At 47.2% G+C, this 16,241-nt stretch overlaps 1 protein-coding gene across 2 annotated transcripts in view; it reads right to left on the bottom strand.

Moving 5' to 3' along the window:
* LOC109937649 (nesprin-2-like) overlaps window positions 1-16,241 on the bottom strand; it is a 25,720-nt gene that overhangs the window by 7,304 nt on the left and 2,175 nt on the right. The window contains exons 3-9 of one of the 2 annotated variants that reach the window (XM_048618322.1): window positions 15,769-15,951; window positions 12,637-12,774; window positions 11,275-11,460; window positions 8,054-8,309; window positions 5,820-5,920; window positions 3,666-3,768; window positions 140-333 (exon numbers count right to left, since the gene is read on the bottom strand). In XM_048618322.1, coding sequence (XP_048474279.1) covers window positions 140-333; window positions 3,666-3,768; window positions 5,820-5,920; window positions 8,054-8,309; window positions 11,275-11,460; window positions 12,637-12,774; window positions 15,769-15,951 — 1,161 coding nt within the window. The remainder of the gene's footprint in view (window positions 1-139; window positions 334-3,665; window positions 3,769-5,819; window positions 5,921-8,053; window positions 8,310-11,274; window positions 11,461-12,636; window positions 12,775-15,768; window positions 15,952-16,241) is intronic. The other variant, XM_048618323.1, reaches the window with a different exon arrangement.

The following is a 16,241-nucleotide window of genomic DNA, read 5'->3' as shown; positions in this document are numbered from 1 at the left end:
ACCCTGGGTGTGGGTGTGTGTGTGTAGGAGCCCGTACCCCAGTGAGAATGTGTGTGTGTGGGTGTGGGGAGGGGGGGCACCAGTACCCCAGTGATGATGAAAATATTGGTTAGTAAATGGAATTTTGAACCTCACTGACCTCCAGCCTTTGCAGCCACTGCTTCACATATCTGGCCCTTGTCCTGGGGCCCACATTCTGACCTTGGAGCCAGTCTGAATGGCCTTGTCCTGCCCAGGCTCTCGTTGCTTCCTGGTCCAAATGTTCCCACATCCAGAGTCCGTTGCTCTTCCTCAGCTTCCCTGCGAGTGGCTTTCCAACAGCATCAGCAACATCTGGAGATATAGATGAGAACGCTGTAATCCACTGGCATTAGCCAACTGTTTTGGCCTCTGCTTCATTCCCATGTCTCTACCTGCAATTCCCAAAATTTGTTTGTCTCATCGTTCCCATAGTCCTCAGTACAACTGTTGAGGAAGATCGTGAGAATCAAATTTAAAAAGGGATGGTGACAATTAAAGAGTACACTAAAGGGGTTTAAGAAGCCTTAAGAAGGGATGTCAACCCTGTTTCCTAAACTGAACAAGTCCCACTTGCATGTGTTTGGCCCATATCCCTCTAAACCTTTCCTATCCATACACCTGCTGTTAGATCTTTTAATTGTTGTAATTATACCTGCTTCTACCATTTCATCTGGCAGTCCATTCCATACATGCATCACCCTCTGCGTGAAAAAGTTGCCCCTCAGGACCCTTTTAAATCTTTCCCCTCTCACCTTAAACCTATGCCATCTAGTTTTGGACTCTCTTACCCTGGGGAAAAGACCTTGGCTATTCATCTTATCCATGCCCCTCATGGTTTTATAAACCTCTCAGCCTTCTATACTCCAGGAAAAAAATGTCCCAGCCTATGTGTACTGAGGAAGGGTCACCAGACCCGAAACATTAACTCTGTTTTTTCCTTCACACATGCTGACAGGCCTGCTGGTTTTTCCAGCAACTTTGTTTTTGTTCCCGATTTACAGCATCCGCAGTTCTTTCGTCTTTTTTTCCCCCCAGCCTATTCAGCCTCTTCTTATAATCAAACCTCCAGTATTGGTAACATCCTTGTAAATCTTTTTTGCACACTTTCCAGTTTAATAACATGCTTCCTATTAGCAGGGTGACCAGAATTGTACGCAGCTCCAAACGTGGCCTTACCAATATCTTGTACAGATCTAATATAACGTCCCAATGCCTATATTCAATGCTCTGACCAATGAAGGCAAGTGTGCCAAATGCCTTTTTCCCCCACTCTGTCTACCGTGACGCCACTTTCAAGGATTTATGTATCTGCACCCCTGGGTCTTTCTGACAATACTCCCCAGGCCCTACCAGTAACTGGGTTAGTCCTGGCCTGTTTTGCCTTACGAAAATGCAACACCTTGCAGTTATCTAAATTGAACTCCATCTGCCATTCCTCAGCCCACTGGCCCAGTTGTACTCTTAGATAACCCTATTGTGTCCACTATACCACCATTTTGTCGTCATTCATAAATTTACTGACCATGCCTCCTATATTCTCATCCAAATTATTTATTTAAATGATGGGGTGTGGGGAAGGGTAAAGCACATAGAAGATGGTATTCAGGTTCTAAAAATTAGGGCAGCATTGTGGCCCAGTGGTTAGCACTGCTGCCTCACATCGCCAGGGGCCAGGTTCAATTCCAGCCTCAGCAGACTGTCTGTGTGGAGTTTGCATGTTATCCCCGTGTCTGTGAGAGTTGCCTCTTACAGTCCAAAGATGTGCAGGTTAGGTAGATTGGCCATGCTAAATTGCCCATAGTATCCAGGGATGTGCAGGCTAGCTGAATTAGCCATGGGAAATGCAGAGCCGGAGGTCTATCCCTGTGTAGGGGACAGGTCTGGGTAGGATGCTGTTTAGAGGGTTGTGTGGACTCAATGGGCTGAATGGTCTGTTTCCATGTACGGAGTGGGGGGCAGGGTCAGCTGATGGCTTGTTGGTCTCGGGGTACAATTCTCGTTTAAGTGGCTTGATAGTTAGCACTACTGCCTCACAGTTTGATTCCACCCTCAGGTGACTGCCTGTGTGGAGTTTGCATGTTCTCCCTGTGTCAATGTGGGTTTCCTCCCACAGTCCAAAGATGTGCAATCTAGGTGGATTGGCCATGGGAAATTGCCCATAGTGTTCAGGGATATGTAGATTAGGTGGGTTATAGGGGGATGGGTCTGGGTGGGATCCTGTGAGCGTCAGTGTGGACTTGTTGGGCCGAAGGGCCTGTTTCCACAATGTAGGGATTCTATGATTAGTGGACCCAGCACCAATCCTTGCGGCACATCGGTAGTCACAGGTCTCTAGTCTGACGAACAACCCCCTACCACTGCCCTGTCTCCTCCTGTCAAGCCAATTTTGTATCCAATTGGCTAGCTCTCCCTGGATCCCATGTGATCTACCCTTACTAACCAGACTACAACTTGGAACCTTGTTGAAGGCTTTGCTAAATCCCATGTAGACAATGTCTACTGCTGTGCCCTCATATATATTCTTGGTCACCTCTTTTTTAAGTTTGAAATCACACAGCACCAGGTTATAGTCCAACAGGTTTATTTGAAATCACAAGCTTTGTGATTTTTCTTTCTTTAAAAGACACTGAAGTGAGGTATACTGACTGAAATGACAGTGGGAACAGATTACATAGTATGCGGAAAGGGATATGGGCAGCACGGTGGCTCAGTGGTTATTGCTGCTGCCTCACAGCACCAGGGACCCGGGTTCGATTCCAGCCTCAGGCGTCTATCTGTGTGGAGTTCCTATGTTCTCCCTGTGTCTGCGTGGGTTTCCTCCGGGTGCTCTGGTTTCCTCCCAAATTGGCCTTGCTAAATTGCGCCTTAAGTATCCACGTATATGTCTGGGTGGGATGCTCTTCGGAGCGTCAGTGCAGACTCAATGGGCCGAATGGCCTCTTCCTGCAGTGAGGAAGGAGAGTGGGATCAAACAGTCATTTCTATTTAGGAGCTGAGAAAGACACAATGGGGCAGCGTCAGGGGGCATTTGTCCAAACCTGGCAGTGGGCAAGTGAGACAGTTCTCCGCCACATTCTTTCAAGTCTGCAGTTCATGGAGCCAAGTGGAAGACGGTGTTAAACTGGGCCAATGGCCAGGGAGGGACAGCAATGGCTAAGTGGAATGGCGTACATGTTTGTATCAAATCAGGAACTGCAGGAATGTTGTGACAAACAAAGGGCCGAAAGTATAAGCAGTTGGAATTTTGACAATGCTTTTAAAACCCCATAAATCACATTATTTCAGGCAGACACTACCCCTCCACCAGAGACTCTCCTCCCTGGAACTTCACCTAAAGATCCTCAAACAAATCTATCCCTTGCCTTACTCCCTACACTCCCCACTCCCGTCACCAGATCCTACCTCAAACCTCCAGATTATCCCACCAGTACCCTCAGGGCTCCCTCCACGCACCCAAACTCTCCCATTCTCAGCATGACGTCACTCTCATCCTTGTCCTCCTGCCCCCGAGCCCCCGTCCAAACCCACAACCTCTGGACCTTCTCCTTCTAACCCAGCCACCAGTTCCCCTGTGCCTGGTGTTTGGTGTTCAGTTGACTGCAGTGGATAGGGAGAGAGAGAGAGACAGAAGAGCATTCCCTTACCCCAGGAGAGTCTGTCTCTGACTTGCAACTGGGTGTCAAACAGAGGACCATGGTCACCTGATACCACGTTAACTTCAGAGTCACACTGACAGCCCACATCAATCTGGGGGGAACAGCAACAACAGTGAACACAGTGAGCAGCACAGCCAGAGGGAAAGGCAGTGGGGTGCAGCTGGGAGTGGAGGGGGTGGAGCGGTTTGGAGTTGGAGAGAGAGAGCTAGAGAGAGACAGACACAGACAGCTGGGGGTGGGGGGGAAGGGTGGAAGGGGGGTGAGTGTAGAGAGAGACAGAGACAGCTGTGGGAGCGGGGGGAAGAGAGAGAGAGAGACAGCTAGGAAGGGGGGGGAAAGAGAGAGACAGACAGCTAGGGAAGGAAGGGGTCGGGGGAGAGCGAGAGAGAGAGAGACACAGCTAGGAGGTAGAGTGAGAGCAAGTGCGAGAGAGAGCAGTAGCCAAACACACACACACAGAGACCCATCATCAGACAGTGCACTGGTGATGTTATTGGATTATTCACCTCAAAGCAAGGACAAATGATCCAGAGACACATTCAAATCCTGCGCAGCAACTGGAGAATTTCACTTCAATTAATCAAACAAAGTGGCATTAAGGTAGACGATCAGCCACGATCTCATGGCATAGCAGAGTAAGGCCTGACAGGTTGAATATCCTACTCCTGTTCAGACATTAGTAAAATACAAGGCTGAAAGCTTTGCAACTACATCCAGCCAGAAGTGTCGAGTAGGTAACCCACCTGAGCTTCTCCCACCATCTCAGGTGCCGATTTTCAGCCAATTCTATTCCCTCCTGGATATAACACGGGCTCAAGCCAATACCCAAGATATAGCAGTGAACTCATCCTCTAGAATTAGCCAAGTTCTGAGCCACACCTCCCCTGTATTGTTGCAACATTGGCCTTCACCCAACAACATGGAAACTTGCCCAAGTATTGTAAATCAAGGGGTACAAAGTCAGCCTTTGAACCCAGGACATGCTTTTCCCAAAAATGGGCATCAACTCATGTACGGATTACAGCACCAATGTTGGCGTTGGTGGTGTAATAAGACCAAAAAAAGTAATTCAAATTAGAAAACAGAGCGACATGTACATTGGATAGATTAATCAATGACACTTCAACTAAACATTAAACCGTCTTGAAAACTCTTCAAATTCTTTGCCTTTGGCAAATCATTTCTGTCACTGTGGCTCTGGAATCATCACAACGATCACTTTCAGAATCAACTCGCCACAACAGATCCACTTCAATTTCACTGGATAGTCCACATTTTGTAAACAGACAACAGTTTGTGTACCAATAGAATTCACGGGATGTGGGCATCTCTGGCCAGGCCAGTATTTATTGACTATCCCTAATTGCCCAGAGGGCAGTTAAGAGTCAACCATATTGCTGTGGGTCTGGAGTCACATGTAGTCCAGACCAGATTTCCTTCCCTAAAGGACATTAGTGAACCAGATTGTTCTTTTCTGGCAACAGTTTCATGGCCAACCTCTAAATTCCAGATTTTTATGGAATTCAGATTCCACCTTCTGCCATGATGGGGTTCAAACCGAGGTCCCCAGAACATTCTCTTTGGATTAATAGTCTGGCGATAATACGACTCGGCCATCACCTCCCCCAAAATCCTCTGTAGCTTTCTGCAGTCTTTTTTTCACCCCCATTTATTTAATATTCAGATCCTGTAGTCTTCCTGCCAAAGTGCATTGCCTCACCATTTCTCTATATTCTATCTGCCAAGTTTTTGCCTAAAGCGCCTCGGACATTTGCCTAGGGTGCCTCACCTCTATATTGCAACCTTTCGATCAAGAAACACAAGAAACCACCATCAAGCTCATGAGAAACCCAGTCTATCAAATGACAGGTTTTGAATGACCATGGTCCTTGCTAAACAAGGTCAGGACAAGCCAGGGTCTCTGTGCAGCCAACATCCATCTCTGAAGGTCTCTCTCCAAACTCCTTACTCTGATGGGTAGACACAAACATTAATGAGGAGTTTCCCCCCTCTACAGATTGAATTCATCACCTTAAACTCAGCAAACAGGGAGAAAATCTCTTGGCTTTGGAGATTTGCCTTCACATAAATGGTAAAACAACCCTGCCAACTTGGAGCCAAGCTCCACCGCATTGTTCTCACCAGTTGTGTCGTGCTGGAGTCATATATCTGTCTGCCGTGGATCTGCCGGCTTCTCCTACAGCCCCATGGACTGGCAAAGGCATCTGGGCCACCGGGTTGGTCTGAAACAGAAGACACATTGCACAGGATCTCTCAGTCTCCAGCAACCATTCGTCCACTAACACAAGGCACTGAAACTTCCTGAAGAGAGAGGCCCTCATCGTACTCACAGAGCCGAATCTGTTCAGCTGTCCCTGTCCAACCAACCACAGCAACACCTCATATCGCCTATCCCACTCAGATACCTCCGAATGTATAAAAGACATCCGCTTGCTCAAGAATAGTCTGTTCACCTTAACCAGTGACTTACAGAGGGGAAACAGACCACAAGGGTGAGACAGGGTCCAACCCCAGTGTGGAGTGGAGTCATACAGCACAAAAACAGACTCTTTGGTCCAACCGGTCCATGCCGACCATAATCCCAAACTAAGCTAGTCTTTAATGCCAGCGCTTGGCCCATATCTCTCCAAACATTTCTTACTTGTGTACTTATTTAAAAGATTTTTGGATGTAGTAACTGTAGCCGCATCCACCACTTCCTCTGGAAGTTCATTCCATACACGAACCACTGTGTTAAAAATATGCCCTTTGTGTCTTATTTAGAGGTGGGTACAATTACAACATTTAAAAGACATTTGGACAAATACATGGATAGGAAAGGTTTAGAGGGATATGGGTCAAATACAGGTAAGTGGGACTAGTTCAGTTTAGGAAACGTGGTCAACGTGGATGAGTTGGGCCTGTTTCCATGCTGCATACCTCTATGATTCTATTCATTGAACCAGGATTAATCCTATGGCCGGGGCATAGAGCAAAGCAGTTCTGCTCTATTTCCAATAACACAATGGGTGGGGGGCTTTTACAATCAACTGAGATGGCAGATAAAGGTCTTGTTCCAATTTGAAAGTGGCACCTCTGACAGTGTAGAACTCCCTTAGTATCGCACTGGAACGTATTGTCTAAGCTCAGGAACAAAGCTGAAACTCCTGACTCATTTTTTTAAAAATGAGCGAGAGAGAGCACAGCTTGTGTAGCACTGGCTGTAACTCGGGATGTATCCATTTTACTGCAGACTAGTGCAGAACCTCCTCTCCAACTTCCAGGCCATATTTACCCATCAACCAACATAACTGAAAACAAATCAGTCTTAACTTGGGATGTGGTATTGTGGACAATCCCTAATTGCCCTCAAACTGAATGGCTTTGCTTGGTCATTTCAGAGGTAGTTAAGATTTGCCCACATTGCTGTGATGGGATTTGAACTCTCACCTCCAGTGTGTTAGCCTGAACTTCTGGATTATTCAGCCAGTGATATGACCTTTAGATCACCATTTCCCACTATCCCTTAATGGTTCACTGTACACTTTATGAAGTCTTGCTGTGCGCAAACCAGATGCCACATTTCATGTTCCAACATTTCACAAGCTTTGGGGACATTGTTTAAAAAAACAAGGGGACAGAAATGAGGAAACAGTCTTTGGAATTCCCGTCCTCACAAAATAGTCGATGCAGAATCTAAATATTTCAGAGGGAGATAGATTCTTGATGACCAAGGGGATGAAATATTATCGGGGGATGTGTAGGAATGTAGCAATGAGGTTAAAATCAGATCAGCCATGATCTGATTGAATAGACCAAGTCAGAAGTCGCATCAACACCAGGTTATAGTCCAACAGATTTACCTGCTCCTATGTCAGGTGAAGTCAAGGGGGCAGCGTTTCGAAAGCTTGTGATTTCAGATAAACCTGTTGGACTGTAACCTGGTGTTGTGCAACTTATGACTTTGTCCACCCCAGTCCAACACAGGCACCTCCACATCATGGGAAATTGAATGGGGAAGTGGGGTCAAAAGGCCAAGTGTTTATAAGGATGTGAAAGGTAGAGCTATACATCTACATCACTGGGACGTTTCTGCTGATCAATGCACTACCCCAATGCCACAAGGACCTGTGAGACACGTACACTTCTCCCTCAGTCCTATTAAGACTCTCTTGGCCAAATGGTATTTATCACTAGACTAAGGGGATCTTCTTGTGGAGCAATGGTAGTGTCCCTAACCCTGGAACCAGGAGGCCCAGGTTCAAGTCCCACCTGCTCCAGAGGTGTGCAATAAGATCTCCCAACAGGTTGATTAGAAAAGTAGGTTAAATTTTTTTAAAAAATGAAGACACTCTCCAGTAACGATGATCACATACCGAGCTCTGAGCTACAAAGGGAAACACTGCCCTCTAGTGTGCTCAAGTCTCCAATGTCTACAGACGAGTCCCACTCCAGGGGTAAAGAGTCCACGCTGCTCGGGTTCGAATGGCCAGGGGGCTGGTCGATGGGAACCCCCTCAGACAGTAGATGCTGCAACAATTGCTGCCAGCATTGTCCGACCTCCAGGATCCTGTCACAGCAGCTCTCAGACCCAAGGCCCCCTCCACTGAGGGATTCCAGTCTGTCAGATGTCTGGAATATGGAGAAAGGGCAGATCAGTTTGTGGACAGTGGCCCAGAAACTAAACTTCAACAATGTGCATTTACATAGTGCCTACACCAGAGTAAAGTCATGAAACAAAATTGAACATTGTGACGCAAGGTCACATTAGGACAGCTTATTGGTCAAAGGTAGGGTTTAAGGAGCAACTTTAAAGTGGAAAGCAAGGTAGAGAGGCCCAGAACTTTAGGAAGGAAATTCCAAAGCTTAAGGCCCCGACAGCTGAAGGGAGAGTTCGGGGAGCACAAGAGGTTGTAATGAGAGGAACACGGATCTCGAAGGGTCGTGGAGCAGACAGAGGCAGAGAGGAGTGAGACAATGGAGGGCTTTGAAAACAAGAAGAAAACCTTAGCTGATATAGGTCAGTGAGCACTGGCAAAATGGGGCAGAGTTTTTGAGGATCTGAAGTTTATGAAGCTGGGAGACCAGCGAGAAGGAATTGGAATAGTTGGAGGTGACAGAGGCATCAAAGAGGGAAGTTTTTTTAAAAAAAAAATCCTCACTTGTGGGACGTGAGCATCGCTGGCTGGTCTAGAATTTATCCTGTCCCTAATTGCCCCTTGAGCAGTTGGTGGTGAGCTGCTTTCTTGAGCTGCTGCGGGTTGACTCACAATGCTATTAGGGAGGGTTAGGGAGGGAATTCCAGGACTTTGACCCGGCGACACTGAAGGAACGGCAATATATTTCTCCAAGTGGGGATGGTGAGCAGCTCAGAGGGGATTCAGCAGCAGGAATGGCAACGTGCTCTGGAGGTGGGGATAGACGACAGTCTTAGTGACTGTACAAATGGGATCAATGGCTGAAATCAGGACCGAACATGATTGTAAGGCTTCATCTCAGAGCGTGTTGCCATGCAGAGGGCTGCAGTCAGTAGCTGAGGGAGTGAAGTTGGGGCAGGCATTAAAAAGCACTCGAGTCACCCCAATACTTAATGTGTTGTCAGGGTGCGTGTGAAAACAACCACTGCACTTTGGGATGACGTCGCAAAGATCAGCAGGTAGATGCAAATTTCCACACTCGGAACTCGCCCTTTCCGTTCTCGATACCTCCTACCCCTGCTCACCATGCAGTCAACTCTCCCTCAGGAACCTGAAACATCACTGGGATGAGCACTCTGGGGGACACCTCTCCTCTTTGTCCACACACGACTAGAGATTCCAGTCATTCATCCCTTTAATTTCACGTCCACTCTGGTCTTTGACCTCAGTCTCCTGCACTGCCCCTAACAAAGCTTGAGGTAGGCATACTGGATATAATCCTACCCTTCAATGAGGCACTTCACAGCCTTCCAGACTCAACATTAAAAAGTGTAGAGACAGTGGTGTCATGGTAAGGTTACCGGACCAGTAATCCAAGCACATGGGTTCAAATCCCACCAGGACGGCTGGTGGAATTTAAATTCAATTAATAATCGGAAACTAAAAGCTAGTCTTGTTTAATGGTCATCTGAAATTCATCAATTGTTGTAAAAACCCACCTGGGTCACTAATGGGAACAAAATCTGCCATCCTTACCTGGCCTACGCACGACTCCAGGCCCATAGTGATAAGACAGAATCATAACTGCTCTCTGAATTCTGACAAATCTGTTAGAATTCTCGGAGGAGGTAACAAACAAATTAGACAAAGGAAAGTCAGTGGACGTGATCTATTTAGATTTCCAGAAGGCCACTGACAAGGTGCCACACAGCGATCAGAGATCAGAGCTCATGGTGTTAGGGGCAAGGTACTGGCATGGATAGGGGATTGGCTGATTGGCAGCAGGTAGGGAGTGGGGATAAAGGAATCTTTTTTCAGGATGGTAGCTGGTGACTAGTAGAGTTCTGCAGTTGGGACCACAACTATTCACGTTATATATTAACGACATGGACGAAGGAACTGAGGACATTGTTGCTAAGTTTGCAGATGACGCAAAGATAGGTGCAGGGGCAGGTGGTGTTGAGGAAGCAGGGAGGCTGCGGAAGGACTTGGACAGGCTGGGAGAGCGAGCAAAGAAGTGGCAGATGGAATACAATATGGGAAAAAAGTGTGAGGTTATGCACTCGGTAGGAAGAAGAGGCATAGACTATTTTCTAAACAGAGTAAATCTTTGGAAATCTGAAGCACAAAGGGACTTGGGAGTCCTAGTTCCAGACTCTCTAAAGGTTAACATGCAGCTTCAGTTAGTATTTAGGAAGGCAAATGCAATGTTCACATTCATTTCAAGAGGGCTAGAATACAAGAGCAGGGATGTACTGCTGAGGCTGTATAAGACTCTGGTCAGACCACATTTGGAATATTGAGAATAGTTTTTGGCTCTGTATCTAAGGAAGGATGTGCTGGCCTTGAAGGGTGCGGTCGGTAAAGGAGGTTTACAAGAATGATCCCAGGGATAAAGAGCTTGTCAACCGAGGAGCAGCTGAGGACTCGGAGTCTGTACTCAGAGTTTCGAAGGATGAGGGGGACCTGTTTGAAACTTAGAGTACTGAGAGGCTTGGATAGATTGGACGTGGAGAAGATATTTCCACTAGAAGGACAGACTAGGATCCGAGGGCAGAGCCTCAGAATGAAGGGTGACCCTTTAGAACTAAGATGAAGACAAATTTCTTTAGCCAGAGGAGTGAATCTATGGAACTCATTGCCATGGAAGACTATGGAGGCCAAGTCATTGAGTGTCTTTAAGTCAGAGAGAGAGAGAGAGAGAGGGAGGTTCTTCATTAGTAAGGGGACGGAGGGTTATGGGGAGAAGGTAGGAGAATGGGGTTGAGAAATACATCAGGTATGGTTGAATGGCCTAATTCTGCTCCTGTATCTTATGGTCTTAGAAATGGCCCTTCGAGACATGCAAGAACAATTAGGGAAGGGTGACAGTGTCTTGTCAGTGATGCCCACGCCACATGAATGAACATTTGGGATTGACAGTCCATCAAATTCCAGCTCCAGTGGATCCCAGGCCTCACCCGGCCAATGTTGTGGCATCTCCTATGGAGCCGATCCACTTGTCCAAACACTTCCTGCTGGAACCGGAGGAGATCCTGAACCTCGGCTTCGATTGTCACCCCGTCTTGGGGCTCACATTTCTGCAGCAGGGTTCTTGCCACCCTCAGCAGGGCATTGATTCCCTCGGTGATGCTGCCAGTTTTTTGCTGCATGAGGCAAGAAGACAAAGGAGGTAAATGCGGAGCTGGTTATACCACCCCTCACCCTGCCCAGGACACAGCGGTTCACCCCACAAAATCAATCCATTTCCACACGGAAATTTATAACAGAAGTTACTTCCTGTATCCAGTTGTTCCAAACTCTCAGCATCATCCGCAAGGAAGCACGGAGTGTGGAATTCTGCGAGAGGACAGGGATATTAGCTCCAGAGTTCTGAGCATCAGCTGTGGCTCAGTAGGTAACACACTCACCTCTGAGCCACAAGGTTCTGGGTTCACATCCCAATCTGGGGCTTGAGCACAGACACTCCCAGTGCAGCGCTGAGGAGCTGCTGCACTGTCAGGAGACGCCATCATTCTATCAGGATGCATCATTATTTGGTATGGCAACTGCTCTGCCCAGGACCGTAAGTAACTACAGAAAGTTGTGGCCACAGTCCAGTCCATTACGGAAGCCGATCTCCAATCCGTGGACTCCATTTATGCCTTAGTGCCGCAGAAAGGCTGCCAACATCATCAAAGAGCTCTCCCACCCCGGTAATGCTCTCCTACAACCTCTTCTGTCAGGCAGAAGACACAGAAGCCTGAACACACGCACCAACAAGTTCAAGAACAGCTTCTTTCCCCGCCATTATTAGACTGCTGAATGGACACTCTAACTTCAAATCTAATGTCTGCTTTGTGCACCTCCTGTGAAGGAAGCCAAAACCTTGAATTCCTCGCTGTGTCTAAGCACCCTATGATCTTATATCCTTATATGTTATGATCTCCTTTGCACTGCACGTAAAACAAAACTTTTCACTGTACTTAGGTACATGTGACACCAATAAATCAGATCAAAATCAGCATGTGCAGACTCCACACAGACAGTCACCCAAGGATGGAATTGAATCTGGGTCCCTGGAGCTGTGAGGCAGCAGTGTTAATCACTGAGCCACCATGCTGCCCATAATTGAAGTATATAAGATGCTAAAGGGGAAATCTTGAACAAGAGGTTATAATTTTAGGATAAGGAGTGGCGGATTTAAAAACAGGGAGGAGGAGGAAGTACTTCCCTCAAAGGGTTGTGAATCTGTGGAACGTTGAACTTGTTGCCTCAATGTGAACACCTCCTTCAGACAGACACAAGCCCCTCCCACCATCACTGGCCCACACTCCCAATACCTGCAGTGAATCGAGCTTTTCCGCTGCCTCTTCCTGGGAGAAATATTCCAGCTCGGAGCACCGGATGTCCAACTGCATTAGCTGCAGCCACAGGTTCTCCCTCTCGGCCTCAAGCTCTTCCCTCTGGGTTACAAAATACTGCGGACAAGACACAGTTGTTCATCAGGCCCTGACCGAACATGACTGAACGTTACAGACACACGCCAACAACCTCCGTCCCTCCTTGGGCACTCCCTCAGGCTGGTGGACAGGTACCTGGTGAGGAGAATGTAACTCGTCGACTTTGCTACCCATGTTTCAGTGGTCTGTGCGCTCTCTGGCACTTGTCTCTACATATGGACAGCCAGAGTCACCTGCATGTTGACAGGGACCCTTGACCTCTCCAGATGCTTTGAGAACATCCCTGAAACATCTTCGTCATCGACCTGGGAGTGTCCTGCTGAGGGTTAGAGCAATTGCTTAGGGAGTCTGCTATCAGGCAGATCAGCTCACCCAGTGATGCTGCTTTCGAGGCCTTCACAACAGAACAATATAATTAGACATCCACATGAATAGTAAGAGACAGGAGAATTATTGTTTAATTAAGTTGCTAGAGTACTTAATAAAGAAAGACTGCCAAGACCAGTGGGCACAGCAAGTTCACGATCCCTCTCCAGGGACAAGTTTGAATTTAAGAATTGTAAGTTGCATTTGGGATTTGAACTTTATTCCCTTTGAAAAGGGGCCATCACATTTTAGTTTGGAATATTTAAAGTGGTACAAAAAGAGACCATCAGGGGCTGTAGTGCATCGTCAGTCCCAATAACCACATTTTAATTTAAATCTGTAACCTTCCTTTTGCGATTTTCATTATTTACAGTGCCCCTTTGAGGGGCTGACATCTACTTAATTTGGCTCCATTTGGTTTATTTGGGGGAGTAATTTCTTTAATGGATCTATCAGGTTAATGTAGAGAGCATGCAAGGGCCCTGAAGTATGACTGAGTTGGAGGTATCATTTGCTCATCATCTCATTGAACGGCAGAGCAAACTCGATGGGCTGAATGGCCTTTTGGGCTCTTACATCCTACATGGTCAATGGCATGTAGTAAAATGGTGCGAGTTGAAACAAGGCAAAAGCTAGGCCACAGTTACAGTCTGTGCTGCCCAGTCCAAGGCCCCATTATATAGTAAACCACAGGAACCACAGTCAACACTCGGGAGAATGTTCCAGAGGGTCTCATAGGCAGGAGGCTGCAGTAATGAGGTAGGGGCGAGCAACAAGAGACTCCAGAGCTTAGAATGTAAACTAAGATGTAACAAAGGCTTTTCAGAGAATTTTCCCTCCTCTTTCTTACTGGACCTCGCTGACAAGGCCAGCATTTAGTGCCCATTCCTAATTGCTCTTGAACTGAGTGGCTTGCTTGACCATTCCAGAGGGCAGTGGAGGAATTAGCCACATCGCCGTGTGGTCTGGAGTCACGTGTAGGCCAGACCGGGTAAGGACAGCAGATTTCACTCCCTAAAAGGACATCAGCAAACCAGGTGGGTTGTTCCTGATGATGGTTGATAGCTGTCAGAGTCACCATCACTAGGACCAGCTCTCAATACTAGATTTATACACAGAATTTAATATGTACCGATGCCATGGCGGGATTTGAACCTGGATCCCCTGAGCTCCAGGCCAGGCCTTTGGGTTACAATCCAGCAACATTACCATTTGGTCACCAACTCTCCCCAGGCCTTTCCCGCTCTGCCCTGTGATGGGAGATTTCCGGGCAATGGAATTCCTTTCAGATTGCCCCCATAGAGGGGTAGGACAGGCAGGAATGAATGGTCATCTTCTTGGTGGGGGGGGGGGGGGGGGGGGGGGAATCCTGGATTTGAAAGCGAGGGCACGCATCTAATAATTACTGAGAAGCACACGAAGTATGGGTGAGCGGGAAAACGTCACCCAGAGCAGAACTTAGAATCCCATGTGGATCAAAGTCAGAAATACCAAGCAACATAAAAACAGCCACAGAATTTGCACTGTCAGAGCATTGCCACCAGGACAAGCATGTCACTGAGGACATGGATTTAAAAAAACAACTCAATTTTTATCGCGCCTTCCATTGCCTTGGAAATTCCACGTAATGCTTTCCGGTCAATGAAGTGGTGTTAAAGTCTCACCACCCCTGCAGAGAGAGTGTCTGTGCTGTTGCGGGCTGGGTTCTGGGCTCAGTCTGACCTTGCTGCCCCTTTGTTGACATGGGCTAGGCTGTCACAAATTCGGGGACTTGGGTTTGTGTTCTGTCCTGCTGAGAGATGGCTCCCTGACTCCTTCCTGGTCTCCACATGCTGCCTCTAGCTCTCTGCCTGGTCTGGGGCGACCATTGTCTGAAACTCTTATTGACATACAGAATGCTAATCTCTGTGTAATGGAGCTCTCCAGTACAAGTGATTCCATCCTTCCTGACTGTTGGTGTCAACGTTCCCTCATGTTATTAACTGCATGTCCAACTCCAAGCCACACATCATTCCTGACTTGGAACTATATCCCTGTTCCCTGTACTCCCTCCCTGACAGCATTGTGGGTCAACCTACAGCACATGGACTGCAGTGGTTCAAGGAGGCAGCTCACCACCACCTTCTCAATGCGCAATTAGAGATGGACAATAAACATGAGCCCTACCAGTGATGTCAACATCCCATGCTATGACAATCACTGTTACAGTGCAGAAGGCCATTCAGCCCATTGTACCTATACCACCTTTATTACCTAGTCCTAATCTCTGCCTTCACCCTCTTCATATTCCCACACACCATTACTATCCCAGTTCAAAAACAAATCCAATACCCTTGAATATCTTGATTGAACCTGCCTCCTCCCACATTTCCAGGCAGTGCATTCCAGTCCATTTTAACTACTCACTGAGAGTTAAAGTTCTTTCTCACATCACCTTTACCTGATTGGCACATCACTTTTATCTGTGCCCCTCTCATTCTTGTTTCTTTTACAAGTGGTAACAGTTTCTCTCTACCTACCCTGTCCAGCCCACTCATGATTTTGAAAACCTCAATTAGATCTCCTCTGAACTTTTATCTCTGCAGGGACAGACAGCGGAAGCAGCCAAACCACCTCCAGGGGGTTTAACAGGGAGCAGTCAAATACCTTTAGCCTTTTGCAGATGATGCCAACTCTTCTCTGGAGGTTATCCCACCTCTGGTTCCCATCATGCACCGTTCCTTTCAGCTTGCTGGCCAATCTGATGCCCTGTTCCCTGGCCAGCCGCCTGTAACGTATATTTATCGACTCCAACTGGATCATGTGCTCTTCCGTCCGTTTCCGAAGACACTATTCCCAACCAGAAAGTAAACCCATAGTTAGTTCCAAGTCCTGGGGCTGAGGAAAGCCCTCAGCCTTGGTGAGATTATTGGAGATCAGCTCAGGGAGTCACAGGATCAGAGCACTCTTAGTTTCTGGTCGCAGTTTAAGGATACAGCTTTTGCAGAACCTCAGTGAAACAAACCCTGGCTGTTTTGAGAATGTGGTTGTACGTCCCAAAAGAGCTTTTTGTGAAACAAAACCAACAGAAAACGATGAAATTTTCATCTATGCCTGAAAATGAAATTGCAGTTTGGACA

The sequence above is a fragment of the Rhincodon typus genome, chromosome 39, assembly GCF_021869965.1.
Source record: "Rhincodon typus isolate 14 chromosome 39, sRhiTyp1.1, whole genome shotgun sequence".
NCBI classification, from domain to species: Eukaryota; Metazoa; Chordata; class Chondrichthyes; order Orectolobiformes; family Rhincodontidae; genus Rhincodon; species Rhincodon typus.
Note: the sequence above shows the minus strand (reverse complement) of the source record. Positions and strands in the feature narration are given on the sequence as shown.